The sequence below is a fragment of the Apus apus genome, chromosome 20, assembly GCF_020740795.1.
Source record: "Apus apus isolate bApuApu2 chromosome 20, bApuApu2.pri.cur, whole genome shotgun sequence".
NCBI classification, from domain to species: Eukaryota; Metazoa; Chordata; class Aves; order Apodiformes; family Apodidae; genus Apus; species Apus apus.
The window spans coordinates 5,194,130-5,220,120 of NC_067301.1; the positions used below are offsets into that span (position 1 = coordinate 5,194,130).

Sequence of the window (25,991 nt, forward strand, 5' to 3'; positions counted from 1 at the left end):
TCTGTTCTGGCATCTAGTATTTATGATCTGGCAAAAGCATAAATCAGGGTTAACTGAGTGCAGAACTGAGATGCTAACTTTTTTTTTCATTGGTAAATTGGCTCTCTTCTTAATGTCTGAATTTTGTTATTGTTGGTTTTTTTTTTTGCTTCCACTCCTGCTTTATGTAACAATTGCTCCTTTGTCTTTTCCAGGCCCAGCCTAATAGGCTGAAGTATCTTTCTTGGACTCAGTGGGCATCATACTCTTGGCAGCTCTGCAAGTGAACATCAAAAGGCTCAGCCTCCAGCTGATACCATGGTGGCTTGGGAGCAGCACCGTGGAAGCTCTTAGCATCTTCATGCCAGATGTTTGACAGAAACAAAGCAGCTCATGGAAATGGAACTTCAGAAAGACAGAGCAAGGACTTCTGGTATGTTCTGTTAAAGCACAATAGCTGGTATCTCTTTCAGTACACAATGTACTTAGCTACAATTGATAATGTACTTGATTGCCTCCCTGTGTTAGTCTGTATGGTAATATACAGTATATTATATATATAGTAATATACAGTATATATAATAGTAATAACTATTCTGGACTAATTAGTAAATGGAATAATCTGCAGATAAGTAGCAGACACTGAAAGCTACTTTTCTGAGGGAGGTTTTTCATGTGAAACTAGACAGTGACCTATTTAAAAATTCAAAGTTAAATCCTGCCCTAGCTTTTCATTGGGAGCACCAAATGTGCCAAATTCATTCCTTGCTGGATGGCCATTAAATCTGCTACTTGATTGTTCCCTGGGGTTGTTTCTGTGTTCTTAAAACTAAAGCTTGGCCTGCATGGCTCAAGGTAGAACAAGCTTACACAGAGCCAGGGAAATGGAGAGTAGCACCACCCTGTGTGCTTCTGCCTCTTATTGTGCCTTCCAAATTGTCTGTTTGCAGCTTAGCTCCATTTATGTAGTATTTTCCACACAGTATTTCCTTTTAATCCAAGTACTTTTGCTGTCAACACTGGTGCCAGATGTAACATAAGGCTCTGCTTGTTTTCACTGGGTGGGGAGCAAGGGGAGAAGAGAACCAAACAAAACCAACCACACTTCAGTGATCAGTTTAGACTGAAAGATATTTATTTAGAAACAACAGCTTTGGTATTTTAAAACCAAATGACCTTTAAATCACTAGAAAGTGGGATGTCTCCCCCCATAGCCAGAACAAATCAATGCACAAAGTCTCAATATACTTAGAATAAGAAACCTGCAGATCAGCATTTCCAAGTGTAAATCCAGAAAACAATTCCATTACGTTGGTTCTGCACTCTACAATCATAAAGGCTGAAAAACCTGTTACCAGCACTTAGAAAGCTACAGTTCACTTGACTTAGTTGTTACTGGAGGCAAAATTATTAACATCCTCCCCCTACCCCCAAGCAATAAATTAAAAAAATGTACCAGAAAGGGAGTTACACTAAAGTCTTCTAGTTAACTGAACTCTCTGAAGGGAATCACCATTCTTTATTTTCCTGTAAAATTAAAAAACAAATCAAGATATCAAACTACTTAGTATATCTTCAAGTATTTTCACCAAATGGATTACTCTTAGGGAACTGAACAGCTTACAAGGAAAAAGAAACACCTGTTATACAAGCTTCTGGGATAAACTCCTGAATAACCACACCTTCCAAGTCTCAGATTCCTCTCTTAACAAGGCACAAAAGGATTGTTGCTTTCAAAAGGTCCTTGTTCTCAGCTGCAAAACTGTCAGATGTCTTGTGCAAATGGAGGCTGAAAGCAGGACTAAGTTCACTTGGACACTGGGATGTTCCCATTCCATTCATGACATGGTGTTACTCCAACGTCATTCATCTTATTTACTGCTCCAGAGCTTTTGAGCTTCAGCTGGCTTCCACTTCATCCCTGTTTCTGGAATCAAGTTCCGCATCATCTTCATGTTAAATAGTCCAATTGAGACGAGGCAACAGCCCTGCTTGCTGAGCACTGTGAGGCTGTTTGCTGTGCCAAGAGCTGGGAGGTCAGCCCCAGAGTGTAGCCGTGAAGCTTCGTGGCAATTCAGAGCAGTGTGTCAGGGACAGTTACCTGGAGTAATGGTCAACAAGTTGTTCTGGAGAAGGCAGAAGGCAAGTCTTGTGGATGACAAAGGCAACCAGATAGACAGCAGTGACAGAAGAGATGACACTGTATCATTTCAAGGACAGGTTTCAGGATGCATGTCAGGGTGCAGCTGTATAGACAGTAACTGAAACCACTTCCTGCTTGAGCACTAAGGTTTTGATCATAGGCTTGTAACTGCAGTTATCCTTGATATACCTACCTACCTCTTCCTAGGTTAAGTTCTCTAGACACAAGCACCTTCTACTCTCATTCTTTGAACAAATGACGGATATTCAGACCTGCCTGGGATCAGGCCTGATCTCCAGTGCTCAACATTACAGAGCCAGTGAGCTGGTGGAAAACTGCCAGCTCACTTCAAACACCCTTAAGTACTGACTGCCAAGTTCTGTCCAGCCTTAGCTATCCAAAACTGAATTTGCTTTTATAACTTAGGAAAACAGAGCAATCTAAAGCTAGAACTTTTCCTCTGACACCTCTATTTAACTATGTTATTTTTTATTTCCTTATTTTTTTTACACAAGCTACATTAACTCTGTTCAACCCTAAGGAGGCAAAGCATCTGAACAATATGTCTAGCTCACACATCAAATCCAGTCTTGTCTTTAATTTCCACTCTGTATCAATATGCAACCAGAAAGTACCAGTACTAAGAGCAGAAATCACTATCTATTGTCTGTTCTGTGCTCAGTTTTTATTAGCAACTAAGTTTTCTAAGGCAACTCAAAGCAGTAATTTAAAATCCTTTACACCAAAGTGAGATGCAGTAGAGCTTGAAGTCAGACCCTCAAAGTTACAGTAAAAAGCACTTAGTACTTTTCCTATCACAGCTGTGTGTTTTGTCTGAGTGGGAGAAACATGAGCTCAGCACTTTCCCAAAATGATGGTGGTTTGAGGGAGGACTGCATGATGTCTATAAATCTATGAACATTTACCAGTAGTCCCAGCAAGTCTGCACCTTGCCCTGAGAATACCAGCTTGCATTTGTGTGTTCTTGTACATGTCACACACTGAACCAGGCAGACAAGCGTGCACGTCTCCGACACAGCAGTGAAGACAAGTACAGCAGCTCTCACAAGCATTCTGGTACTGCAGAACAAGACATCATCTCGTGACACAGCTGCAACTGTTGGCTTAAAACCAAGCAATGACCTACACCAACATGTGGAAAAGAGACAGAAAAGCTGGGTCTACCTTGATCTGCAGCCTTCCAAATGTTTCAAGAGGACAGATGATGGATTTGCCTTTTGGTTTTGAGCCCTTGTGCTCCAATCTCTGCCCTAATTCTTCTTCTTACAAGAGGTCACAGATATTTCGTGTTGCAAGAGCGACAAAACTCTCACAGTCCAAGACAGAGCCTCCCTAGGCACAGCTGACAGAAAACCAGGCTGACAACACTCAGTGGACAGCAGCCAGAAGCAGCAGCCCTTATACCTTACTCCTGAAGAGTGGCTTGGCTCCTGGCCCACAATATTCATTGTAGATGAGTTTGAACAGAAACAAGTGAAACAAGGTGATTAAGGACGCCACGCTGAACCAGAACAGGAAGGGTAAGCCTGGGTATTGCTTGGCCATGTGTTCCTCGTGAGCCAGAATAGCTTTCAGATGGAGCGTGTGTCTCAAGTCCTGCAAGTGGATCAAATCTGTGGAGATGTAAAGGAGTGGAGTGATGGGCTGAGTCACCATGACAGGGAAGGTGTGTCCCCGTGCCTCCGAGGTCAGCTCCACCGGCTCGTTCATGCAGCCGGCCTCGCACGCGTAGAGTCTGACGGGCTTGTCCTGGAATTTCACAGACACATGCAAGAAGGGCTTTCCTTCAGCATCCAGCAGAACAGCTAGATTAATCAAGTCCTTATTGTAATGGATCCCACGTAAGGAGTAGCTGTTATGGAGTACATCAGGGTCGGCCTGAAACTGAAGATGGTTTTCTGTGAACTGCAGCCCCCCGAAGCTAAGCACCATTCCCTGCATCAGTCCGTGCACTCCAGCTGCCACAAGGCCCTTGCAGCCCCTTTTCTGGAGAGTTAGCTTCCACAGGTCTGAAAGTTGCAAGATCTGGGCAACACTGGTCAGCTTTGGTGGCCACAGGTTCTCTGCATGCATGGTGGCATGGCCACTGAAGCAGTGGTCAGCATAGTTCAAGCTGGCTTCCATTTTTTCTCTGTCCTCCCCCGTGATGAGTGGATCCAGCAGAGGAGCTGGCATGCTTGACAGCACATAGTAGAGAGTCATGTTAACTGTCTCACTGGATGGTGTATGGGCATCTGTGATCTTTCTCATTTCCACCCCTGTAAGGAAGGAAAACAGCCACGAGTCAGAAGATCACACATGAATATGACATTAGGAGAAAAAGAAGATCAAATGTGCACATTGTTGTTCAACACACAGGTGTTTTTTACAACATCTAAGAAACCTTTGCCTATGGAACACTGAAGTGAAATGTTTCCTTGTATGTTCTTAGATGCTCTCTCTGCGACTTGGGAGTCTGAAAGCCAAGCTCCCACTAAAGGCAAAGCTAGTTTGATACACAAACTCCTTATGGAGCTGACTCCACAAGAGGGATCTGTCACAGGAACGTCTGTCTCTTTGTAAAACAGCAAGTTCTACATTACTTGGGCAGCTACTCTTTAATGCAAGGCCATGAAAATCTTATTTAAGAAGAAGCATCCCTGTAGGGCAGCCCTTAACTGTCTTTTATACTGTCACTAGAGGACAACTCTATCCCAACTTAGAGCTGACATGCTGGGCAAAACAACTAAGTTCCTGAAGACACAAAAGCCAGCACAGCCAGAGTTTTGATTGGAAATGTTCTTCAATAATTTCCTTTATGCAGCAAGGAATACTCCACTCTGGTAAAGCTGTCTGGCTTCCAAACCAGGCATGGTTTGGAATCCCACAATACACTTTCTGGCTCTGAGAGAAACTTGTCAGGAAGCATGGAGCCTCTGGAGACCTTACAGCAACCAGGTCACTGAGCTTCTAGCTGCCCCCTTTGGAAGTTGAGCACCATGTTCCTTACCTGAAATGAAAAGGTCAGACCAGGTCTGTTGGTGCTCCTGGAAAAGATCTTCCACCCCCATCTGCATCACCTCCAGCATCTCCTTCTTGGCCGCCTCCCTCAGCTTGCTGAAGGTCTCCTCCAGCCTGGAGACCTCGATGGGCTCTGAGGTGTACACCACGGACAGCACCGTCTCGTCAAAGTGCGATTTGGGTGCCACCTGCACCCGGCTCACCAGCTTCTTGGCAGCCACCACCAGCAGCACCACCCTGGGGCTCCCGGCCAGCAGCAGGCGCCCGGAGGAGAGCAGGAACTGCCGCTCCTCCGCCTTCTCCAGGCTGGTGGCGAAGCGGCCGCCCAGCGAGGGCGCAAAACCCGGGGCCGAGGCCTCGAAGGCGGCCACCCGCTCGGTGGGGTTGGCGATGCGGATGCGCTGCAGGTAGAGATGCGGCCGGCTCCGGTGGGCAACCACCTCCTCCCGCACGGTCACGCAGTCCCCGGCGCCCGCCCCGGGGCCGGTCTGCACGCAGCGCACCCGCCGCACGGCCCCGTCCCGCAAGGCCAACAGAGCCGCCCGCGCCTCCCCGCGCCCGCCCAGCGCCCTCAGCCGCACCAGCGCCGGGTACTCGGTGCCGAGCGCCGGGCCGGCCCCGGGCCCCGCCGCCGACACCCAGAGGCGACCGGCGCCCACGTCCAGCAGCAGGAACCCGTTACCGGCCAGCGCCAGGCCCGGCCCGGCCTCCGCCTCCTCGGGCAGCGGCAGCGCATCGCCGCGCTCGGCCTGCGCCCGCCAGGAGCCCGCGGCCGCCTGCAGGCAGAGGGCAGCGGCCCCGCGGGGCTCCGCGCCCCGCCCCGCGCCCCGCCGCGCCCGGGCCGCCCCCAGGTACCAGTAGGCGACAAGCAGCAGCGCCAGCAGAAGCAGCAGCCGCCGTGCCCAGCTGCTGGAGAGCAGCCCCGGCAGCCCCTTCAGCCGCTGCTGCAGCCACATGGGAGGCGGCGGGGCGGGCGGGGCGGGAGCGGCGTCCCGGGCCCCGGGCAGCGCCCCTCACAGCGCCATGGCCGCGCTTGGCGGCTGCTCCGCCGCGCTTGGCGGCGCTTTGCGGCGCTTCGCGACAGCCGCAGCGCGCCGCCCCTGAGGAGGCGCTGGGCGGGGAACCCGGGGCTCGGGGAGCCGGGACCCCCCCCCCCGGTCCCGGGCCTTCCTCCGGCTCCAGCCTGCCCCCCTGCCGGCTCCGGGCCCCCCGCAACTGCCAGCCAGCAGCTCCAGCCTTATTTCAGCACGCGGTGGAGTTTTTGTCTCTCCCGCCCGGGTAGCTGCGGCGGGGATGAGAACGGAGCGGGCCTGGAGTCGTTTTCCCTCATTTCAGCGGCATTTACTCCCGTTACCACGGCAGAGCCTAGTACGGGAAAGCAAGTTATATTCTATCAACTTGATTCCCCTGTTTAGCATATCAGAGGAATGCATTTTATGATGTTTCAGGGGTGCCCGTCAGGCTGTGGAAGGGTTTGGGCTGCAGCGCTCCAGAGACAGCAGCAAACCCTGCAGAAACCCCGAGGGCTGAAGTGAAACCTCTGACCACAGCCCGCTCAGTGAAGGGGTGCGGGAGAGACACTTCCTTAACGTCATCCTGCAAATGAGCTGCTGGATTTGGGGGAAGGGGGGCGGGGGGGGGCACTGGAATGTGTGAAAACGGTGGGTGAGACCCTGTCCCTGGCACATCGCTGCGGGGCTGGTGCTTTCTGAAAAGGTCTGGTGTGCTTTGAGGCTGCTTTGAAAACGTGCCCTGATCCTTTCCGTGTTTTAGGAAGTTGCTGCTTTGCCTGGAGCACGTGTTGCACGTACTCACTGCAACATCTGCACTGGCAGCTGCCTCTGTTTAAAAAGACAGGCAGCCAGCTCAGAGAGCACGGAGCAGTAGAAACATCGAAACGGGAACAAAATCGTGCTTGCTGGGTTGGCACAGCTGCAGAATGCAAACAGGGCTGTCAAATGGGGATTGTCCATGGCAGTATAAACAAAGATGCACGCCCGATCTCTAGTGTGCAAAACCCCTTCTGGTTTAGAAGGGGGAGGTTTAATTTGCAATGTTTAAAACTCCAGATTGAGTCAGAGGTTTGAAGGTGAGGGGCTGAGCACTGTTGCTGTGGCTCCTGGCTCAACATGTTGAGGCTGCTGAAGGGGCTTTGTCTGGGCCTGCAAGGTACTGATGAAATCTGAAGCAAAAGTATGTTTTAATTTATTTTTTTTTTATTATTTTTTTTTAGTTAATGAAACTGGCAGCTTTGCAAAAGGAAGTTTTCTGAATCACCATCTTAGGGAAAACTAGTGTTTCCTTGGATTACTGCCTGCTGCACATCATTTGAGCATGAGGAGTATTCTGTTTGCCTGGTAATTATGAGGGAATTCCTGCTTTGGGAAGAGGGAATGGAAAAAAACACTCAAGAATGTTCTCAGTGAACAAACAAATAGTAGTGGTAGTTTTTTGGGAAGATGCTGTTACAAAGCAGGGAGAAAAAGATGCATGGATAAGTCATCAGGGCTAGTCCAAGAAAACCCAGCACAAGGACAGATAAATTTAAGACCTGAACAGAAATATGTTGCCAGAGAAAAAGTTCGTGCAGGAAACAAGACTGCAGCAGATTTTCTGTTCCCCAAGGAAATACATGACAGGTGGGAAGAAGGTATTTAAGAAGGGTTTCCAGATTTGTGCACAATTCCTTTCTGTTCTGCGTGTTTCACACGTAATGACTGTGCCGACCAGACGCAGCCCAGCACTAACGGAAGCTGGCCAGAAACTCAGCCCCCTCCTCCTCCTCAGCCTCACCTTTCTAAATGCAGGTTTCTTCCCCTGCGGACCCGCTGCCCCGGGGGCTGTGACCCCCCTGCTGGCAGCCCCCCGGCAGCAAGGCCCCCCGGGTGGAGCGGCTGCAGCTCCGGGATCCAAGCCCATCAGCTTCGCGTCCCTGAAAAAGGCTCCGCACAAGCCCCAGCCCCGGAGCCTCCTGCCGCCCCCCCGAGCGGCCCCCGCTGCCTGCCCGCCTCCCGCGGGGGCCGGGAGGAGGAGCCGCCGCCTCCCGCTTCCTCGGGCCGTCCCCGCCGGGCGGGTCTGGTGCGTGGCAGAGGCTCCGGCAGCCCCGCAGCTTTCTGGAGCCGCCGTCGGCCGGGTCGGTCCGGCAGAGGAGCCGCCTCCATGGTGCCCGCGGCGCTGCTGCTGCCCTGGGCGCTGCTGGCGCTGCTCGGGGCGGGGGGCGGCCGTGCCTCCCAGCGGGAAGGTAAGGGGGGTCTGGGGGGCAGGGGGGGACCGGGGAGCTGCTGGCCGGGCTGAGGAGCGGGCACACCCGCTGTTGGTGCCACCGCTGTCCTTAGCGCCCCGGCCCAGCTCAGAGGCATTGCCCGGCCTGAGGCTGGTGCCCGCGGCGGAGTCCGAGCCCCTGGGCCCTCCCAGCTCTGGGGTGGTGCCCGGGCTGCCCTGGGGGTCCTCCCGCACCCCAGTTACTAGACAGGCGCTCACAGCTCTGAGTTGTGCGAGGCGAGCCCTCGGCACCATTTCATCCCAGTGAAGTACTCGCAGTCCCATGGGTTGCATCCCACCTAGGTCAGCCCTTCCTGCTTTTGAACTTTAAAAAGTTCAAGAACTAGGTGACAGAGAGCGTGTGACCCCCGACTGGCCACCGTGTGCTTCCCTGACACCCTAGATGCTTCTCAGATAACATCAATGGCACCTAAAAGTTGGTAGATGCTCTGAAGATTAATTGGTAGCACAGCAGGTCAGGGCAGAGGCAGTGTCAGCCAGGCTGACAGAGAGGTTCACACACTGTCACTCTGCCAAGAAGCTTGCATGATTATCTCTGTCTTCATTAGAGAAGTGGCAATTAAGAGGAAATTTCATCTTGTTACCTAGAGTATTTCTCTTCACAATATCTGATTCTGGTATAATTACCTTTACTATATATGTTACTCGGTAATAATGCAGTTAATGGGGAAGGGAATTCTTTAGTGGCATAACTAAAGCAAAATTGTTTCTGCAGTCAGGGTAACTATTAGACAAGTAGAAGTAAGAAATTAATCTCTGTGCTGTCCTGCCTTCCTTACATGCACTGAATCTTCCATGTTTTTAGTAAGGTTTTAGTGCACTTAGAGAAATTCGGTGCTGGGAAAAGAGCATGAGGTATGTTGGTTAAGAAGAGGGATTTGAAGTTAACTGCTTTCTGAACTCCTCACTGCTGGCATGTCTGGAAGAAAGAAGGTCTTACCTTGTTTGTGCCTGAGCTTCCCCAGAGTAATATGTACACAATGATACTTGTCTTCTGTCTTGCATGTTCTTTTACATCTCTGCAGCAGCCCTAAGCATAGTTTGTAGTTAACTGAATATTTTTTAAAAATCCACAACCTTTTGAAAATGTAAATTTAATACAGAGATGATATTATCCACTATTACATTGTGCACTGATTTTTTTTCTGTTTGATCCCCATATTACTAGTATATTCTTGGGCACTATCATAACAGGAAGTGGCAAAGTAAGATTTCCCAAAGCACAGCCTAGGGGTAAATTAATTCCATGTCCTAAAATGCAGCTGCAGCTGTGCTTCTCCTGTGGAGGCAGGGCAGAAGTAAATGACTCAAATTTTTTGTTGCTGAACTCGTCACCTACTCATCAATTCACTCTTTGTAAAAACTCAGAAGTCTACCCAGTCACTTAACTCTGATGTTGGTATCAAGAGTCCCTGTGCCAGTGTTTGTCCTTACAGGATCCTTTGAATGTGTAGTGCTCAAAAACCCTTACAAAGTGGTGAGTGTCTTCTGTAATCATTCTACAGATGGAAAACCAGAGGGACAGTGAGATGGGCTGCTTGTTGCACAGCAGAGCTAGCAGTACAGTCTAGCTCCCCTGCTTCCTAGTCCAGTGCTTGCTTCATGAACCCCATGTTCATATTTTGCAGCTATACCATTGTTAAATGTGTTTATATGATTTGTAATTGTCAGCATGGCCTGAGGAGTATCTGAGTCCGGGAGGCCCAGCTAAACAGAATAGGCTACTGTTTCTACATATGAAAAGTACAGTGACATGGAAAATAGGGAAGCATAAATCTGCTTTTGAAGGTTTTAAAATGCGATACTGAAACTAAAAGGGTTTACTGCTCTGCCTGTGGCAATACCTGCCTGTGGCAATACCTGCCTGTGGCAATACCTGCCAGCGGCACCAGGGTTCAGCAAAACCTTCGAGAAAGAGAAAAAAGGGTTAAAGAAGGAGCGGAGGCAGCACAGCTCAGCACGGGCTTCTGGTACTGGACTGGAGGAATGTCTCTTGAGATGGAAAGCTCTCGCTACTGCAAGGATTTCTTAAAACAGAAACTGAGCTTAATGTCTCTCGGAGTCCTACCCCGCAGACCAGTAATGGAAGAGAATCTGTGACTTGGAATTCTGCTGGGGTGGATGATTGTCTCTGTGCTGCTTTTCCCTTCTCCAGTGAGGTCACGCCTTGCAGGGTGAAACCTTTTCTGTCTTAGAAACACGACACTGCTTCCTGTTCCTCTGGGTGAGCATTTAGCTCTCACATCTTGCCTAATAAACTTCTGGCAGTCATGTCAGAAACTGTTGCTTTCTGGGGGGTGGTGGCATAGAAATGAATTAGTGATTTATTTAATGTGAGGTGTTGGATAATTCAGGCTGAAATCATTGCATAGCAGTCAGGCTCCTTTCTTTCTTTCCTTCTTTATCATGTGCTTCTCTTCTCCTTTCAGGTACTAGAATTTGATGCTTGTCTTTGCATTCCTCTCTGGCAAATGCACATTTACCCCTCTCTTCATTGGCAGTGTGATCTTCACCTTCTTAGAAACCATGAGTTCAGAGCTAGCTAGTAAAGCTGCCATGGTTTTCTGCTTGCCATCATGTGGCTAGAAACTTTAATTACTTTAACATATTCCCTGAGGAGATACATATTTTACTCATTTGTTTGCACACTCTGACTGGAGAGGACACAAGGAACTGGAGTGTGCTGAAAGAGCTGGATTAGGAGTGTACTTCATACATCTAAAAATCTGCCTTTAAAAAGTACCCAAAGGCAGGATTCATATTCTTTTATTTATCATTCCCTTTGCCTGTCTGTGTGAATGTCTAATAAAATACAGAGCTGACCTTTTATTGACTGTTTTCAGCCTCTCCTCTCTTTTTATTCTAATGCAGATAAAGGCTTATAGGAATTCCTTGGGAACATCCTCTTTATTCCTAACTTGGAGTCACACAATTTTTACTTCAGTTGCCTTTGTCAGGTCTCTTTAGCACTCCAGCTCCTAGACCCATCCTCTCTAAGATCAGATTATCAGTTTGGATACATGAGGAAGATTCATCTGGTATATCCATTGAAAAAAAAAAAAATCATTGATCCAAAAGAAGCCTGCTCAAGCCAAGAAAATGTGCTTTTAGTTTTTCCTGGTATTTTCCAATGTTAAAATCTCATGGCCAGGATGCACATCTAAGCACTGTTGCCAGGGCCTATAGAGATTCCTACTTAAGCAGAAGTGTTAAGATGAGTATAGCATTTGATCACAATGAAGAAACCAGAGCTTCCACATAAAAATCTTATTCCAGGGGTACTACAGAGAAACTTCTGAAACTTCTTTTCAGAAACTTCAGGATTTACTTTTGTCATTTTTAAGGGACTGGAAATGAAAAGCAAGTTTGGGAGGAGAATGTAAATGAATGTTATGGTAGCATTAAATTCACATTGTGTGTATGAAAAAATCTGGAAAACACCTCAGGAATGCAAGGAGAAAATTGAGGCAGCCACGGGAGGGAATAATTGCATTCAGCCTAATTTTGGTCTTCCTTACACCCATTAAATACTGAGTGACAAAATAGCAACTCTGTGAGGAATGGGAAGCAGGCTGCACTACATGGATCACTTCCAAGTGGGCATTTTGTAGTAGTTCTATCTTTTATCTTCAAGTTTAATTTCCTTTATACTCTATGTGAGAAAAGAGAATTGTAGCTTTCAGAAGCAGGGAGAAAAAACACTTAATACATCCTGTTTTCTTTTTCTAGCTCATAACTCATGCAGTGAAATTGTATCTTTACACAATCTCTCATTTTATACCCAGGGCCAAGTTCTAATCTCTGCTGCAAAGGAACAGTCTTGCTTTTGTGGAGTGTGATGTAGAGATGATGGAGTGAGGTGTAAGCAAGCTGTGTTCCTCTCAGCAGGGTATGGTAGATCCACAGCTAAACTACCTCCCTTGCCTGATTTAAAATGAACCTGGACACCTGTCAGTGTCATATAGAACAGACATAACCTCTGTCCATGAACAGCATTGACTGCTCAAAAGTTGGGACTCCTGGATTCTATGGCTGGATTCATGATTAGCTTAAAGAATGGACTGGGAAAGCTACCTGCTTCTCAATGGTTGGATTTTTACTTACTTTTGTGAAATCTGTTAAGTACCTTCAAGACTATTGATCCCTGCCTTGGCTCAGTATCTGTTAGTAAAGCCTCTTTGTTAGGTACAGAACAGCTGTTTGTGCAAACAACTCAAGTTGAATGTGTCTCTTGTTCTTTCTCCTGTGTGCAGAAAACCTGCTGGTCCTTACTGTTGCCACCAAAAAGACTGAGGGATTCCAACGCTTTAGAAGATCAGCCCAGTTCTTCAACTACAAAGTCCAGGTGATGGTCAGCAGCCTCAGTGGTGGTTGCTCAGAGGGAGCTGATGCTGGGTTTTTTGTTGTGATTTGCACTGCAAGTTGCCAGGACTCGTATGATTGTGGGTTCTGGTCCTTTGCTGGGAGTCTTGCTGGGAGAATGACTGTTCAGTAGACCCTGTGCCTGTTGTTTTTCAGGTACTGGGACTGGATGAGGAATGGCTGGGTGGAGATGACCAGAATCCAGCAGGAGGTGGGCAGAAGGTCCGTCTCTTGAAAGCAGCTTTGAAGCAGTATGCGAATAAGGAAGACTTGATCATCCTTTTCATAGATAGGTAATGGGTTGGGACATATTTGTCATTAATTGAATCATAAAGGTGTTTGGACCTGTTCTTACTAAGAAGAAATTAACTGTGAAGTAGATTGCTTTTGGAAGGTGTGTCCAGACCTTCTCCAGTATTTTTTTCCCCCTGAATTCTCTGCAGCTGCCTGAGAGTTGCTCAGAGCTGCATCGTGGCAGCTGGGAAGGTCTGATCAAAATAGGCTGATTCCAACTGTTGTATAAAGTTGATAGCATTACACCTGTTTCTGCCAGGGTGGAATTTGGCTGCCTCTATCTGTAGAGAAGGAGCAGACAATTTCTGTGGATCTAGGCAGGCCTTTCTTACCAGAGTTATTTGTTTTATAAGGTGAGGCAGGCTGCAGCACAACCCTGAGAGCCAAGAACTAGTCTGCCAGAGAAATGTGAAGAGGGAAAAGGATGGTTTGGAGTCTCGGTCTCTTTTCATATGCCCAGCAACAGGCAGGGCTGGGATCCCTGTGTGTCTCTAGCTCAGATGGCTAGGACATCATCTCTTGCAGCTCCAAGTGTTTTATGTGTGTTTAGAAAAGTTGGGAATGATTAATCTCCGGAATGAGCAACCAAAATGAGCTTGATATATGCAAATCCTCTTGCAGAAAAAGCCAGTCTCATACTGGGAGTGTGGCCTGGGAATTAGTCAGTTCTACCCAGTACTGAAGAGAGGGGCTGGAGGGGCAGCATCCAGTGACCAGTGTCCAGTAGAGGTTCCTCCTGAAGGTTTGCAGGGAGCTCAGTGCAGGGTGGCAGGATGCCAGAAGATGTAAAAAGCCTGACCTATGGGTTTGTTTATTCTAGAAAGGAATGGCAGAGTAATTATTCCTCCAATAAGTAAAAGGTTGTTACAAACAGTGAGGGCACCAGGGCTTCACAGTTCCAAATGGGAAGGAGAGATGAGAGTGTTTTCCAGCTTGGAAGATTTGTTTTTATCATCAGCGAAAACTTTGTAAAAATAAGAATGGGTGTAAGTTGCCTCAAGCCAGTGTGGAATCTGCTGCACTGGAAAGTAACATTTTCCACTCCATGAATAAGACAGCACTTGAATTAGCTACAATTATAACAAAAATGCAGTAGTGTGGAGCAGAACTAAAAGAAAGGGATTCCTAAAGAATTAGCTGTTTGTAGAAACTTTTTGTGCTGACATTTTTTTCTGACTCCATTCCTTTCTGTTTCTGGTCTCTCTTTTACTTTAGCTACGATGTACTCTTTGCTTCGGGCCCCTCAGAACTGCTGAAGAAGTTCAAACAAGCCAAGAGCAAGGTGGTCTTCTCAGCAGAGAACTACATCTATCCTGACAGAAAGCTGGAAGCCAAGTACCCTCAAGTGCGAGATGGGAAGCGCTTCCTGGGTTCTGGAGGTAAGATGCAGAACCTTCTTTCAGCCATGAACCTCTCTCACCTTTTTCCTCCAGTTAAAAGAGAAGTAGCAAGGGACCAGGTGTGGAAAGCATCTTTATAGAACATGATGCAAGCTGAAGGCCTGTGCTTAACAGGCCATGATGGAATGACTAAGAATGCTGCTGTCTTTTACCTGCAGGAGACTTAGCTATGCATTGCCTGTAGAGGATAGGAACCTTCTCCCTTTTCAGGGGGACTTGTCATTCAAGGTGTGGGTTTCTGAGCTTTTCTCATGCTGAAGATTACAGGTTTGGTCCTGGTGTCATTCCATCTTGGGAAGTGTGGTCTGTACATACCTTTGCTGAATGCTGGTCTATCTTCAGCAATACAGAGTGGAGTGAGACTTTGTGTAAAAGAAGTGAGAGTGTGTGTGCACAGGAGTACTTCCCTGTTTTGGTTGTCTGGGTTAAAACACCTCTTCATACTTATTCCCACAGGATTCATAGGTTATGCTCCAAACCTGAAGAAGCTTGTGGAGGAGTGGAAAGGAGAGGATGATGACAGTGACCAGCTCTTCTATACAAATGTCTTCTTGGATCCAGAAAAAAGAGTAGGTGTACCTAAATTTTGGGATTGAGAGGAGTTATCTGAGAAGTATTGTTATTAATCTTCTCTGCAGTATCCATTTTGACAGTAAAGAAGTTAATTACATAGGTATTGACTTTTAATTCCTGCTCTGACATCCTTACAAGGGAAAGTAAGTTCTTAGGTGGTCTAGTTACACATTTCCTTTCTGAAAATTCGCATTCTAGCCACTATCCCTTTGTTCTGTTATTAGCAGTTTTTATCTTTAAGCTTAAAATGTGAATGGTAAGATGGATACTGGAAACTCAGACCAGTATCTGGATGTGCTTATGACTAAAGCTATTGAATGTGGCTGCTCCTCCCTGGGGATGTGAAACCCAGTCTTGTGTGTGTCCTCCTTGCAGAGCACAGTGCAATCCAACCTAGCACTGAAGTACATTGTAGGGAAAGGGGCAGATGAGGCCTGAGCAGATGAATGAGACAAATGTTCACAGCCTCGTAGCCACTGTTTTGCCACAGGACAGGGACTGTAGGCATCTCAGTGGGTATCCCTGCTGGAACAAAGAGGCTGCCACTGCCTTCAGCTAACACCTCCAGATCCTGGCTGACAGTCTGCATTGGCCAATGTAGCAGGGCACGTAGCACCGTGTAGAAGTCTGGAATGAACCCTGGAAGCACCACTGCCATTCCAGCACCATGAGGTGCACTGGCCAAATCACCCAGCCCACAGGGTAATTCTGCTTCTGTTGTCCCTGCCCAGTTGTGTATTGTGCAGTGCAGTCTGTCCCTGAGGGAACCATAGAGGCATGGGAACTGAGTCAAACTGGAACAGTAAAGTCAGGAGGAAACAGTAGAAATAGGAAGCTGCTTTCAGGCTGATTAGAGAAGGAGCTGCACTTTTTTTATTAGCAAGGCTGGTAAAAAATTCAGAACAGCTGCAGTTTTTTACTTCCCCAAATCTGAATATGGCCCCATATATTTTAACAGGAGCCGTTCTTTTAATGTTCCCATCTGCAGTTCTGGCCCTGTGCCACACCAAGGCTGAGTAATTCCACTGACTTGGCATTCAGACAGCGGATGTGAGCACCCTGCTGTCCTTCCCAGTAATGAATCTTAATAGATGCCTGAAAGGACATTGAACTCTGTTAAGTCAGAGCTGGATTTTAGTCTGACAAAACTCCAGTCAGAGTGTGGCTTGCAGCAGGGATAAAAACAAAGCTTGCACAGGCTGGCCTTGCACCCTGCTGTGCTCTGGTTTGACACCAGTACCTGGAGCAACACTTGGGGTAACACTTGCCCAGAGATAGATGGCAAGAAATTTCAAAGATGTTTTTGCCATTGTGGCATTCCTGCACATTTTACATGGGGTTTATATGACTGTGAAGTGTACTGTATATGACTATGCAAGTGTACTTCATTCATATGCTGTGTATTGTTACGGGCACACCCAGAGCAGCTTTAAAATGTTTATTTGCATGGTTTTGCATAATATAATATGTTTAAATCATTTTAGAAAATGGCAGATTGTCCCAGATTCAAGTGAAAATGAGCTGGTTTTAGGCTTCAGAGCTCGGAGAGTATGGAAGTGATTAAAGGAGTGTGATATATTTTCACTCAGCATAGGGCCTCTCACATGTAAAGAATGGGTGCCCAGTTGTGTTCTAATTAAGGTTATTCATCTCGTTCTTTTCAAGGAAAGTATCAACATCAGTCTAGACCAAAGAAGCCGGATCTTCCAAAACCTAAATGGAGCATTAGGTGAGATGGGATAAGGAAGCTCATTTCTCCTTGGAATGCAACAGCATGCTGACACCAGAAATAAAGTTGTGGCTGAAGGGATTAAATTTCAGAAATTCCTGTCCCTGCAGAATAAGCCTCATTAAAAAGCCTCTGCCAAAGTTCTGGGATTTATTTGCAATTCCACTGTGACCAACTAGGTTCTTATTGCAATTCCCTCTTCACTTGGGGGAATGCGGGTCAGGTTTTCCATTTTTCACCTCCTCACCACTTTGATCTCCAAGCATGTCAGATTGTATTAGCCTTAGGGATTAAGCTGGGAGGGACTTCCAGGACAAGTAATAACATACAAACAAGCCTGCCTAGGGCTTGCCTGTCTTTCCACTTCAGAACTGTCTGGAATGCCACAGAAGGTGAGAGGCAGCCAGGCACTGCCTGTGAGCACTCACTGTCCACACCAGGCTTCTCACCTGACCTGCTGATTGATGCATTTTGCTAGTCTTGGCATCTTCTCATTACTGCCTGATGTTTTCGGTGTATAGTCTTGCACCACTCCATCTTTATACCAGTCAGATGAAAAAAGGTAACAGCTGTGTAACTTTTGGCTCCTGAGCTCATTATAACAATGACAGACTAGAGCTTGGATCTGTACTGGTCTGTTTTCCAAAGGATTTTGTGTGGTTGATCTCCGTCAGGAGGATGAACTTTTATCAGGGATGAAAAAAAGAGAGAGCAGGTGCATAGAATGCGTGGGTGAGAAGGGCCTGAGTTTTCCCTGGCTGTGAGTAGCTGTTCTTCACTGCACAATTTGTCAACACCAGTTCTGAAAGACTCTTTCACTTTGGCTTCTGCCAGTTCCCAGGAGGAGGCGTATTTGTCAGCCAAGCAAGCTGCACTTTGTCCAACTTCCATCCTCCTGTTAACGTACAGGATCATTCTGAACATTTTTCCTCCTTTTCAGATACAATCTCTAGCCCTTAAACTATTTCTGCATGGTTATCCACATCCATCCTTTCATCTTTCAGCAGTTGTTCAGTAGAAATGAGGCGCTGTGCTGCTAATTCTCAATAAGAGCCTTCCTCTGATAACACAGTGGCTGTGTCATTTTCAGATGAGGTAGTTCTGAAGTTTGAAAACGCACGAGTGAGAGCAAGAAACATGTTGTATGACACTCTGCCTGTGGTGATTCATGGAAATGGACCCACCAAGGTAAGTGGGTACTCTGAGGGAAAGATTTGATATGTGTTTGTTACACTTGAGCCTAAACGGTGGCTTTGCATTAGTTTATTGCCCTCCCATATGCTGACTTCCCCTGGCTACATTTACATTTGAGAAACAATAAGTGGTCCAGGTCCATCGCAGCAAGATGAGTCTGATTCACAGATCAGTGTGTAATTATACCCTCAGGCTGTCATGCTTTTCAGAATCTTTAGTCCAAGAAGAAAGTCAATCAAGTTCTGGTTAAATGTGATGTTATACTGGGGTGGATGCAAAGAAACTCCCCTGCCCTATAATGAATAACATGGCAAATTGCCTTTTGCAGCTGCAGCTGAACTACCTGGGTAACTACATTCCTCAAATATGGACGTTTGAGACTGGCTGCACCGTATGTGATGAAGGTCTGCGAAGCCTCACAGGGTTTAAGGTAAGTCTGATTCTACTCAGAGCTCTCAAGACAAGTCTTACAATTACAACGAGATCTTATCTGTCTGATGTGGTACATGAGCCTCCACTTCTCTCTCACTGACTGTAGGATGAGGCCCTGCCCATGATCCTGATTGGCATTTTCATCGAGCAGCCCACCCCCTTCCTCTCCCAGTTTTTCTTGCGGCTTCGTAACCTTCGTTACCCAAAGCAACGAATCCAGCTCTTCATTCACAATCATGTAAGTAAAGTTGGCCTGTGATGGTCTTGGCAAATATGGGGGAAATGTTTGCCTCTTCCTGTACTCTAGGCATCTTTGCAACCTTTGACTAGACTTCCAGGCTGTGTAATCCCAGTACTTATCTCCAATGGCACCTGTAAGATTGCTCCATCCAGCTGTGAAGATGTGGAAGTGGGAAGAGCTGTTCATCTGATTTGGCATTTTCAAGAACAGGAGGCTGAGCAGCCTGGGGTGAGCCCATCTCATCTGTTTTCTCTTATTTTTCCTTTGACATAGGAAGAACATCACTTGATGCAGGTGGACTCTTTTGTTGAAGAGCATGGCAAAGAATATCTCGCCATCAAAGTGGTTGGACCAGATGATGAGGTGGAGAATGCTGAGGCACGTAACTTGGGCATGTAAGTGAAGAGGCCACACATGAGGGCTGGAAGAGTCAGCCTGTGTCCAAACTGAGGCAGTCCAGTCATTCTGAGTATCATAATTTTCAAGCAGATGTTTCTCTACTTTCACTTTTTCTTGCATTAACTCCTGATGCTCATTATATATTGGAAAAAAAAAAAAATCTGCCCCCACAGCAGCTTCCTTTTTCTGGTTTCAGAAACCAAGTCCTGACTGATCCTTTGCTCTGTTAGAAGGCTGGCCCTGTACCTCCCACATCTCAAGCAGTCCATAGGCCCAGTCATAGATGACAAAGAATGTGCCCCTGTATCTCTGAAGAGAAGGAGCGTAGTAGTACAACTAAGAGCCAGTGGCAGAGTATCTTCCTTTCTGTGGTCAGGAGGTGTGAGTTTGAGCTCAGGTCTGGATTTGGGCCAACTGTAAATGGGAACCTCATCAGTCTGAGCTGAGGAACCAGTTTGCTAAATGTGATTTTGGCTGGGTTTCAGTGTGTGCTGTTGGATACTGAATCTGATGGGCTTGTACTATGCCAGCCCTATGGGTTGTTACATTAAACTGAGCTTCTCTGAGCACTTGGAATAAGACATTTAATCTACAAGCTGAAGGACTTCCTGGTGTTCTGTCCCTTGTCTTGCTCTGCTTTAGGAGGATTTTGATGTGGCTTTTCTTCTCTGGCTTTAGGGATTTGTGCAGAAAGGATCCTGACTGTGACTATTACTTCAGCCTGGATGCTGAGATCGTTCTGAAGAACACAGAGACTCTAAGGATCCTGATCGAACAGAACAAGTGAGTTCTTTGGTCTGAGCAATCTTCCCCAGTCATCGTCCACACAAGGAATACAGGGAGCTTTGCTATCCCTGAGGTGTGTAAGGCACTAGGAGAACTGTGTCAGATGGACTGTTAGACAAACACCTCTTACTTGGTCTTTTTTTACTGCAGTTGTAATCCCTGGATTTTAGGCAGTGGATATAAATCATCCCTAGTTTTGTTTTTATATAGTTGCTAGAACAAATTGGATTCTGAGAGACCTGCTGTAGAGTGCAGTTAGGTAGGAGGTTGTGACCTTATTTGCCCTTTTTCTTATGTGGGATTTTATTCCTACAGAGTTAACAGAAGCAGCAACTCTGTAAGTAAGGGAGAATCTTACTCTTACAGTCCTGTGGTTTGTAAATCTTTTCCTTTTCTTCCTGTGGTAACATCCTGTCCTGCAATTCCTTTCTCTGCTGTGCTCCTCCCAGGCTGGTGATTGCCCCGCTGGTGAGTCGCCATGAGAAGCTGTGGTCAAATTTCTGGGGAGCACTGAGCCCTGATGGATACTATGCCCGCTCAGAAGATTATGTGGATATTGTTCAGAGGAGGAGGGTGTGAGTATGCAGAGAGTTTCTTACTGATATAATCCCTCAGATGAAAAGCTTCCTGCAGCACATGATCATCAAACTAACTCATGTCGAAGAGCTAGAGAGCACAACTTTCTTTGTGTACAGAAATGGAAAGAAGTCTGCACTCCCAATTGGAAGCTGCTCTGTGTTCTCCCCTGAGCGGAGAACATAACATACTGGGGGCAGATTTTCTTCTGACCAGAGTAAGGGTTTGAGAATCCTGACTCAAGACTTCATCATATTCACGTTATGTCTTCCCATCTGTGGATTATAGTTAGTGTGATCCTTAAAATCCTGTAGAGTGTTGTTTAATCTTTATCAGATAGTCTTCAGAAAATACCAAGTGATCCTTGAATGGAAAAGTCACAAAATATGATTGTTGGATAATTCATGTTCTTGAGGGGCCCTCTTTTTTTGCTGTTTTTTAGGCTGTTACATGTGCAGTAAATGCTGGAAATCAGCTTATGCACTTTTGGTTGGTTCTGAATTCTTTTTAAATCACTGGAAAAACTGTTGATCTCTCTGGAAAGAGATTCAAGCCATTAATTATGTCCCTAGCAAAAACATACAGTAGCAATTAATTGCTTTCACAGTGGACTAGCATTTGTGCAGCTTAAAAGCTCTGAGCAATAGAAGTGATTTTTCCTGGCATAACAATCCGTATGGAGACGGTTTCTCCCTCCTGTTCTGAGTTGGCTCATTTAGGCAAGCCTGGCTGATACTGCCTGCCATCCTATCAAGTCCAGCCTTAGTGGTATTTTAAGTCTTAATTCCCTACTCTTGTGTTTCAGTGGGCTTTGGAATGTCCCCTACATCAGCAGTGTGTACCTGGTCAAAGCCAAGGCTCTGCGGTCGGAGCTTGACCAGGAAGATCTGTTCCACAGTGGCAAGCTGGATGCTGACATGGCTTTCTGCCACAACGTTCGGAACCAGGTCAGTCGAGAAGGGAGAGGCTGGCAGTGGAGAACTGCATGGTGGAGGTGGCAAGATTCAGTAGTTTCCAGGCATTCAGCTCTGCCTGGGCATGGGACAGGAGGAATTTGCTTTACTCGGTACTGTGCAGGCTTGGAACAGTGTGGGATTCCTGTCTTGCTGTGAAACCACCCAGAGCCAGGGACCTCTAAATGCAGATAACATTTTTGTTCTTGGGTTATACAGGGCTGTTCTAAATGGGGTTGACAGGGTAAGAAGGAAGAACCTAATCTCACAGCAGCTGCTCTGATCTACTTCCAGCCCTGGCTGGGAGGAGGCACAGAATTGCTGGCTCTGGCTATAACCTTTCAAAGTTCTCATATCCAGGGTGGAAATTAACCTGAAGGCCTAAAGGAGAAAGAATGAGTAAATGAGCAGCTTGGGCAGAGTCATCATCACTGGGGAACTGTCCAGTGCTTGTATTTCATAGTGGCTCACAAATATGGGAGGCATGAAAACAAAGGTTGATTGTTTCCCTGTGGCCTGCAGGGAGTCTTCATGTACCTGACGAATCGGCACCAGTTTGGACACATACTGTCCTTGGAGAATTACCGGACAACTCACCTCCACAATGACCTCTGGCAAATATTCAGCAATCCTGAGGTGAGATAACCTGCGTGCTCAGCAGGCTTAGCAGTGTGGCATGTGAAGATCTCATGACTAGCTTCACCCATGAGGAAGGTCTATCCTGTGTAATAATGATGTCTCTCAGGTGGGGTGAGGAGCATAGTCACAGAATTTGAAGAGAGGGTCTTTATATGATTCATAAGACCAGGATCTTCAAAGCCTGTGAAACACAGCTGCACAAGTACCTGGCCTTTCATTGCCTCTTTAACCAGGTCTCACAGAAATGACTGGTTTGCCTGTCTTTTGATTGCAGGATTGGAGAGAAAAGTACATCCATGAAAACTACACAGCAGCTCTGAAAGGGAAGTTGGTAGAAACGGTAAGAAAACATCACTCTTATCCATCAGACTGGGAGATTAGTATCAGGACAATGCCTTCATCATCACTACTGTCACTCTCAGGAAGAAGCAGTTCAGCATGACCTCCTAGTCTTTCAAATCCAGAGGAAACATGACCTTGAAAGTATTTTTGGAGCCAAATCATTCTTCTAGGAGTACACATCCAGCTATCTCAAGTAGAAGTGGGGCACATAAATCAGAAGACAAATTTCTATCCTCAATATTTTAGTTGCTTTCCACTTAAACTGCCTAAGTCTGCAGTCAGTTTAGTCTTACTCCTTTTGACTCAAGCCCATGTCCTTATTTCTGCCATTTTCTGTCTACTTTCTGCAGCCCTGCCCAGATGTTTACTGGTTCCCCATATTCACTGACACTGCCTGTGATGAGCTGGTGGAAGAAATGGAACATTATGGCCAGTGGTCCACAGGTGACAACACGGTAAGAAAATGTAGGAGCTTTGTGATTTCTGGGGCCTTCTGTTATCCATGCTTTTTTGGTGGTAACAGTGCCTCCTGTAGGAAGTAACTAGATCTCACAGTTAAACCTGGAAAAAACTCTGATTTTGCTCCTAGTCTTAAATGTAAGTTAATTTTTTTGAGTCCTCTTTATGTGCTCTGAAGCTACGGTGTTCAGCCTTTCTGATGGCAATATTGTTTACCTTGGGTTTTAATTATTGGTTGAAATTAGTTCTCCACCCTGGAAACTCTGCTAAATAAATGTCATATTTATTTGTAGTTACCAGAAGCTAGTGCTTGTCATTCCTGCAGTCCAAGGTTCCCATCCTTATGGGTATTTTCATGATTCTATTTCAGGACAGCAGAATACAAGGAGGATATGAGAATGTCCCAACTATAGATATACACATGAACCAAATTGGCTTTGAAAGGGAATGGTATAAATTTCTTCTGGAGTATATTGCACCCATCACAGAGAAATTGTACCCAGGATACTATACCAAGGTATGTGTACCTTAGCATCAAAACTCGTGGGCAGCTTAGCATCTCCTCCAGTTAGAACTGTGTGAAAAGAGTGCTAGAATCCTCCAGCAATACACAGGCTATGTCCCAGGAGGAGCTGACCCTACAGTATGACAGAAGTATATGCATCAGAAAATAGCCAGTTTCCCAGTGATGTTCTCCTGCCTTATTGTTCCTTTCTCTCCTAGTAGAGGGATGCAATTTAAATACTGCCCCCCTGGAGCTCAGCAGGCACACACTGCTGTAGCCCTGTTACAATGTGCACCTTGTTCTCCTTCCCTGCAGACTCAGTTCGAGTTGGCCTTTGTCGTTCGCTACAAGCCTGACGAGCAGCCTTCTCTCATGCCCCACCATGATGCCTCCACCTTTACCATCAACATCGCTTTGAACCGAGTGGGGATAGACTATGAGGTAAGAAGGGTTTGCCAGTGTCTCCAGAATGTGGTATAGCCTCCTGAGCAGTCCCTTTTCTTCCCCATATCTGGCTTCTTCACACTAGAGGGTTGCGATTAATGGCTGGGCTAGGGTAGAAGGAAGATTTTTGAGTATATCAGAAGACAGGAGATTCCCCAAGCACCTGCTCACGGTTGCAGAAGGGCTGCCAGGAGATGGCAGGGACCCTTTCCCTGAGGTGCTTTTCCCAAGCTGATGTGTCTCTGGTTTTGTGTCCATCAGGGAGGAGGCTGCCGGTTCCTGCGCTACAATTGCTCCATTCGAGCTCCACGGAAGGGCTGGACCCTGATGCACCCAGGACGCCTGACCCACTATCATGAAGGTCTTCCAACCACCAAAGGAACCCGTTACATCGCAGTGTCCTTCCTTGACCCCTAGAGTCATGCCTTACAGGGAGGAAGGACCTTTCCCTGGCATTGCTCTCTGCTGACTTTGAGTGGAAACAGGGAATGCTACTGAGAGTTTCTAAGGCATTGATCAAAGCTATTTGGATATTGATTTTCAATGATATTTTAAGACTCCACTACTGGAATATCTCCCTCTCTGATACTGCAGGTAATATCTAGGAATATTGCTGTAGAATTTGGAAGGAGATTTTGTGCCTTCATTTTTGATTGTGCTCCTCATCCGCTGTTTCTTGGAAATGCGGTTTACTTGAACCTCCACTGATTGGTTGGCTTTACAAAAATACTTTCTTGGACTGGAAATCCAGCTTTTTGGAGGCAAGTCACAAGTTTGCTCTCCAAGTAGCTGGAAGCCCATTTTCATCCACAGCATGTAAAGGACTGGACATCAGACAGTAATTCCTGGATACTATTCCAAATAGAAACGAATCAGAGAGATGACTCCAGGAGTCATAACAGTTAAATTGTCATACCAGATGAAGCTCAGTAATAAGAGCCTGAAGATCATCTGATTCCTTACCTCTTTGCAGTCCTTGGAAGCATATCACAAAGCTCAAAGCAGCAGCAGGGGCAATACAGGTGCTTCCAGTTAGCTAAAGGAATGTCTGCTAATAATACTTTACCTCTGGGATTAATCTGAAGAGACAACAGAAAGTCTTCTCTCCCTGCAGCTGCAAGGAGCTGCATGCCCAGACAAATGCAGACCAAGTTAGTGTGTGTAGATAAAATCTAAGAAAGGGAAGGCTGAGAACAGCTGCATCAGTCAGGGCTTCACTGCTGAATTGTCTCTTCTATCCAATGTTAAGATTGTCAAAAGCTCTAATCAGTCCTCTGGATAACAACCCAGAGGGTCCTGGTGCTCTTTGGTAGCCTCATTCCAGTTCTCAGAGATTGTTTTGGGAATTTTCTTTGCCTCTAGTTTGAATAGGCCATCAAAGAGCTGTTCTCTGGTACTTAGAGGAAATAATTATTCAGTGTTTTTTTCTGTTATTTGAGTTTCCAAACCAAAACACTCCTGACACTTCCCCAGTGGGGTCAAGGGTGATAGAAATGAGTGGCTGGAAAGTGCTGATTGTTGTGAACTGGTAGGTGTAAAAATCTGTCTCACCTTAGACTCCTGGTTAGAGAGGGAAGAGGGAGAAACATTTTCTGGCATTGCCTGTGAGATACCTGCCCTGCTGTCAGACAGCATTATGCTTTAGGTCTGCCAGACCAGGGTGTTTCACAAGCAATAAATTCACATCATGTCCTTAGGGGAAAAAAAAAGTCCTCTTTTTGGTTCTTTGTGCCTCCAGCTTCTTCAGTCTGATTGTCAGGTGTAGAGCCCGTTCATCTAGGACAGGTCACGTTACTGCAGGCAGAGCAGATGTGCACATTCTGGCAGGGCATTTTCTACCATTGGAATGGATCTGAGGAAGGTGACACAGAACATTTTCTGCTGCTTCCCAGGTGCTCTTGAGGTACAAACCTAAGACTACAGGCCACGTGTGCCCCAGGGAGACAAGTCCAGGCAGGGATAATCAGTTTGAACAGGACAATAATAAATCTTGTTAGGTGAAATCCAGAACTCTCTTGTTATCGAATGAACCAACAGGCCGTTCGTTAAGATGATGTCAAAAAGCTCTATGTATTTATTCAACAGGGTTTGTTGTGGTTTTGTTTTCCCACTTAATTTTGTTGCGTCTTCCCGCTGCCCAGTGCGGTGACGGGAATTGCTGAGGCGTTTGTCACGAGGTGTACGGTGAACGCGCATTAAACCCGCACCCCAGGGGGAGGCCGCGGTGCTTCTGTTCGT

The 25,991-nt window shown here is 46.5% G+C and overlaps 2 protein-coding genes across 2 annotated transcripts; one reads left to right on the top strand and one right to left on the bottom strand.

Moving 5' to 3' along the window:
- Positions 1-1,092: 1,092 nt before the first annotated feature.
- Positions 1,093-6,194, bottom strand: KIAA2013 (KIAA2013 ortholog). The gene is made up of 2 exons (XM_051637453.1): positions 5,133-6,194; positions 1,093-4,401 (listed from the first exon to the last, which is right to left on the bottom strand). The coding sequence occupies exons 1-2, from the start codon at positions 6,097-6,099 to the stop codon at positions 3,542-3,544; spliced, it is 1,827 nt and encodes a 608-aa protein (XP_051493413.1). The 5' UTR covers positions 6,100-6,194; the 3' UTR covers positions 1,093-3,541.
- A 2,006-nt stretch (positions 6,195-8,200) lies between these two features.
- Positions 8,201-25,970, top strand: PLOD1 (procollagen-lysine,2-oxoglutarate 5-dioxygenase 1). The gene is made up of 19 exons (XM_051637489.1): positions 8,201-8,384; positions 12,679-12,770; positions 12,944-13,080; positions 14,297-14,460; positions 14,938-15,050; positions 16,720-16,783; positions 17,874-17,971; positions 18,306-18,407; positions 18,516-18,647; positions 18,924-19,045; positions 19,728-19,832; positions 20,285-20,410; positions 21,217-21,358; positions 21,887-22,000; positions 22,278-22,343; positions 22,696-22,800; positions 23,175-23,321; positions 23,625-23,750; positions 24,015-25,970. Exons 1-19 carry the CDS (start codon positions 8,303-8,305, stop codon positions 24,168-24,170), a joined length of 2,193 nt encoding a protein of 730 aa, XP_051493449.1. The 5' UTR covers positions 8,201-8,302; the 3' UTR covers positions 24,171-25,970.
- The last annotated feature ends 21 nt before the right edge of the window (positions 25,971-25,991 follow it).

What these genes read in the sequence shown, in the direction of transcription:
- PLOD1 (XM_051637489.1), top strand. Translation starts at nt 8,303, where the DNA reads ATGGTGCCCGCGGCGCTGCTGCTGCCCTGGGCGCTGCTGGCGCTGCTC. An exon ending in TCTTCAACTACAAAGTCCAG is followed by an intron (nt 12,771 to 12,943) that starts GTGATGGTCAGC and finishes GTTGTTTTTCAG; the next exon opens with GTACTGGGACTGGATGAGGA. An exon ending in AAACCTAAATGGAGCATTAG is followed by an intron (nt 16,784 to 17,873) that starts GTGAGATGGGAT and finishes TGTCATTTTCAG; the next exon opens with ATGAGGTAGTTCTGAAGTTT.
- KIAA2013 (XM_051637453.1), bottom strand. Translation starts at nt 6,099, where the DNA reads ATGTGGCTGCAGCAGCGGCTGAAGGGGCTGCCGGGGCTGCTCTCCAGC. An exon ending in GTCTGACCTTTTCATTTCAG is followed by an intron (nt 4,402 to 5,132) that starts GTAAGGAACATG and finishes CCTTCCTTACAG; the next exon opens with GGGTGGAAATGAGAAAGATC.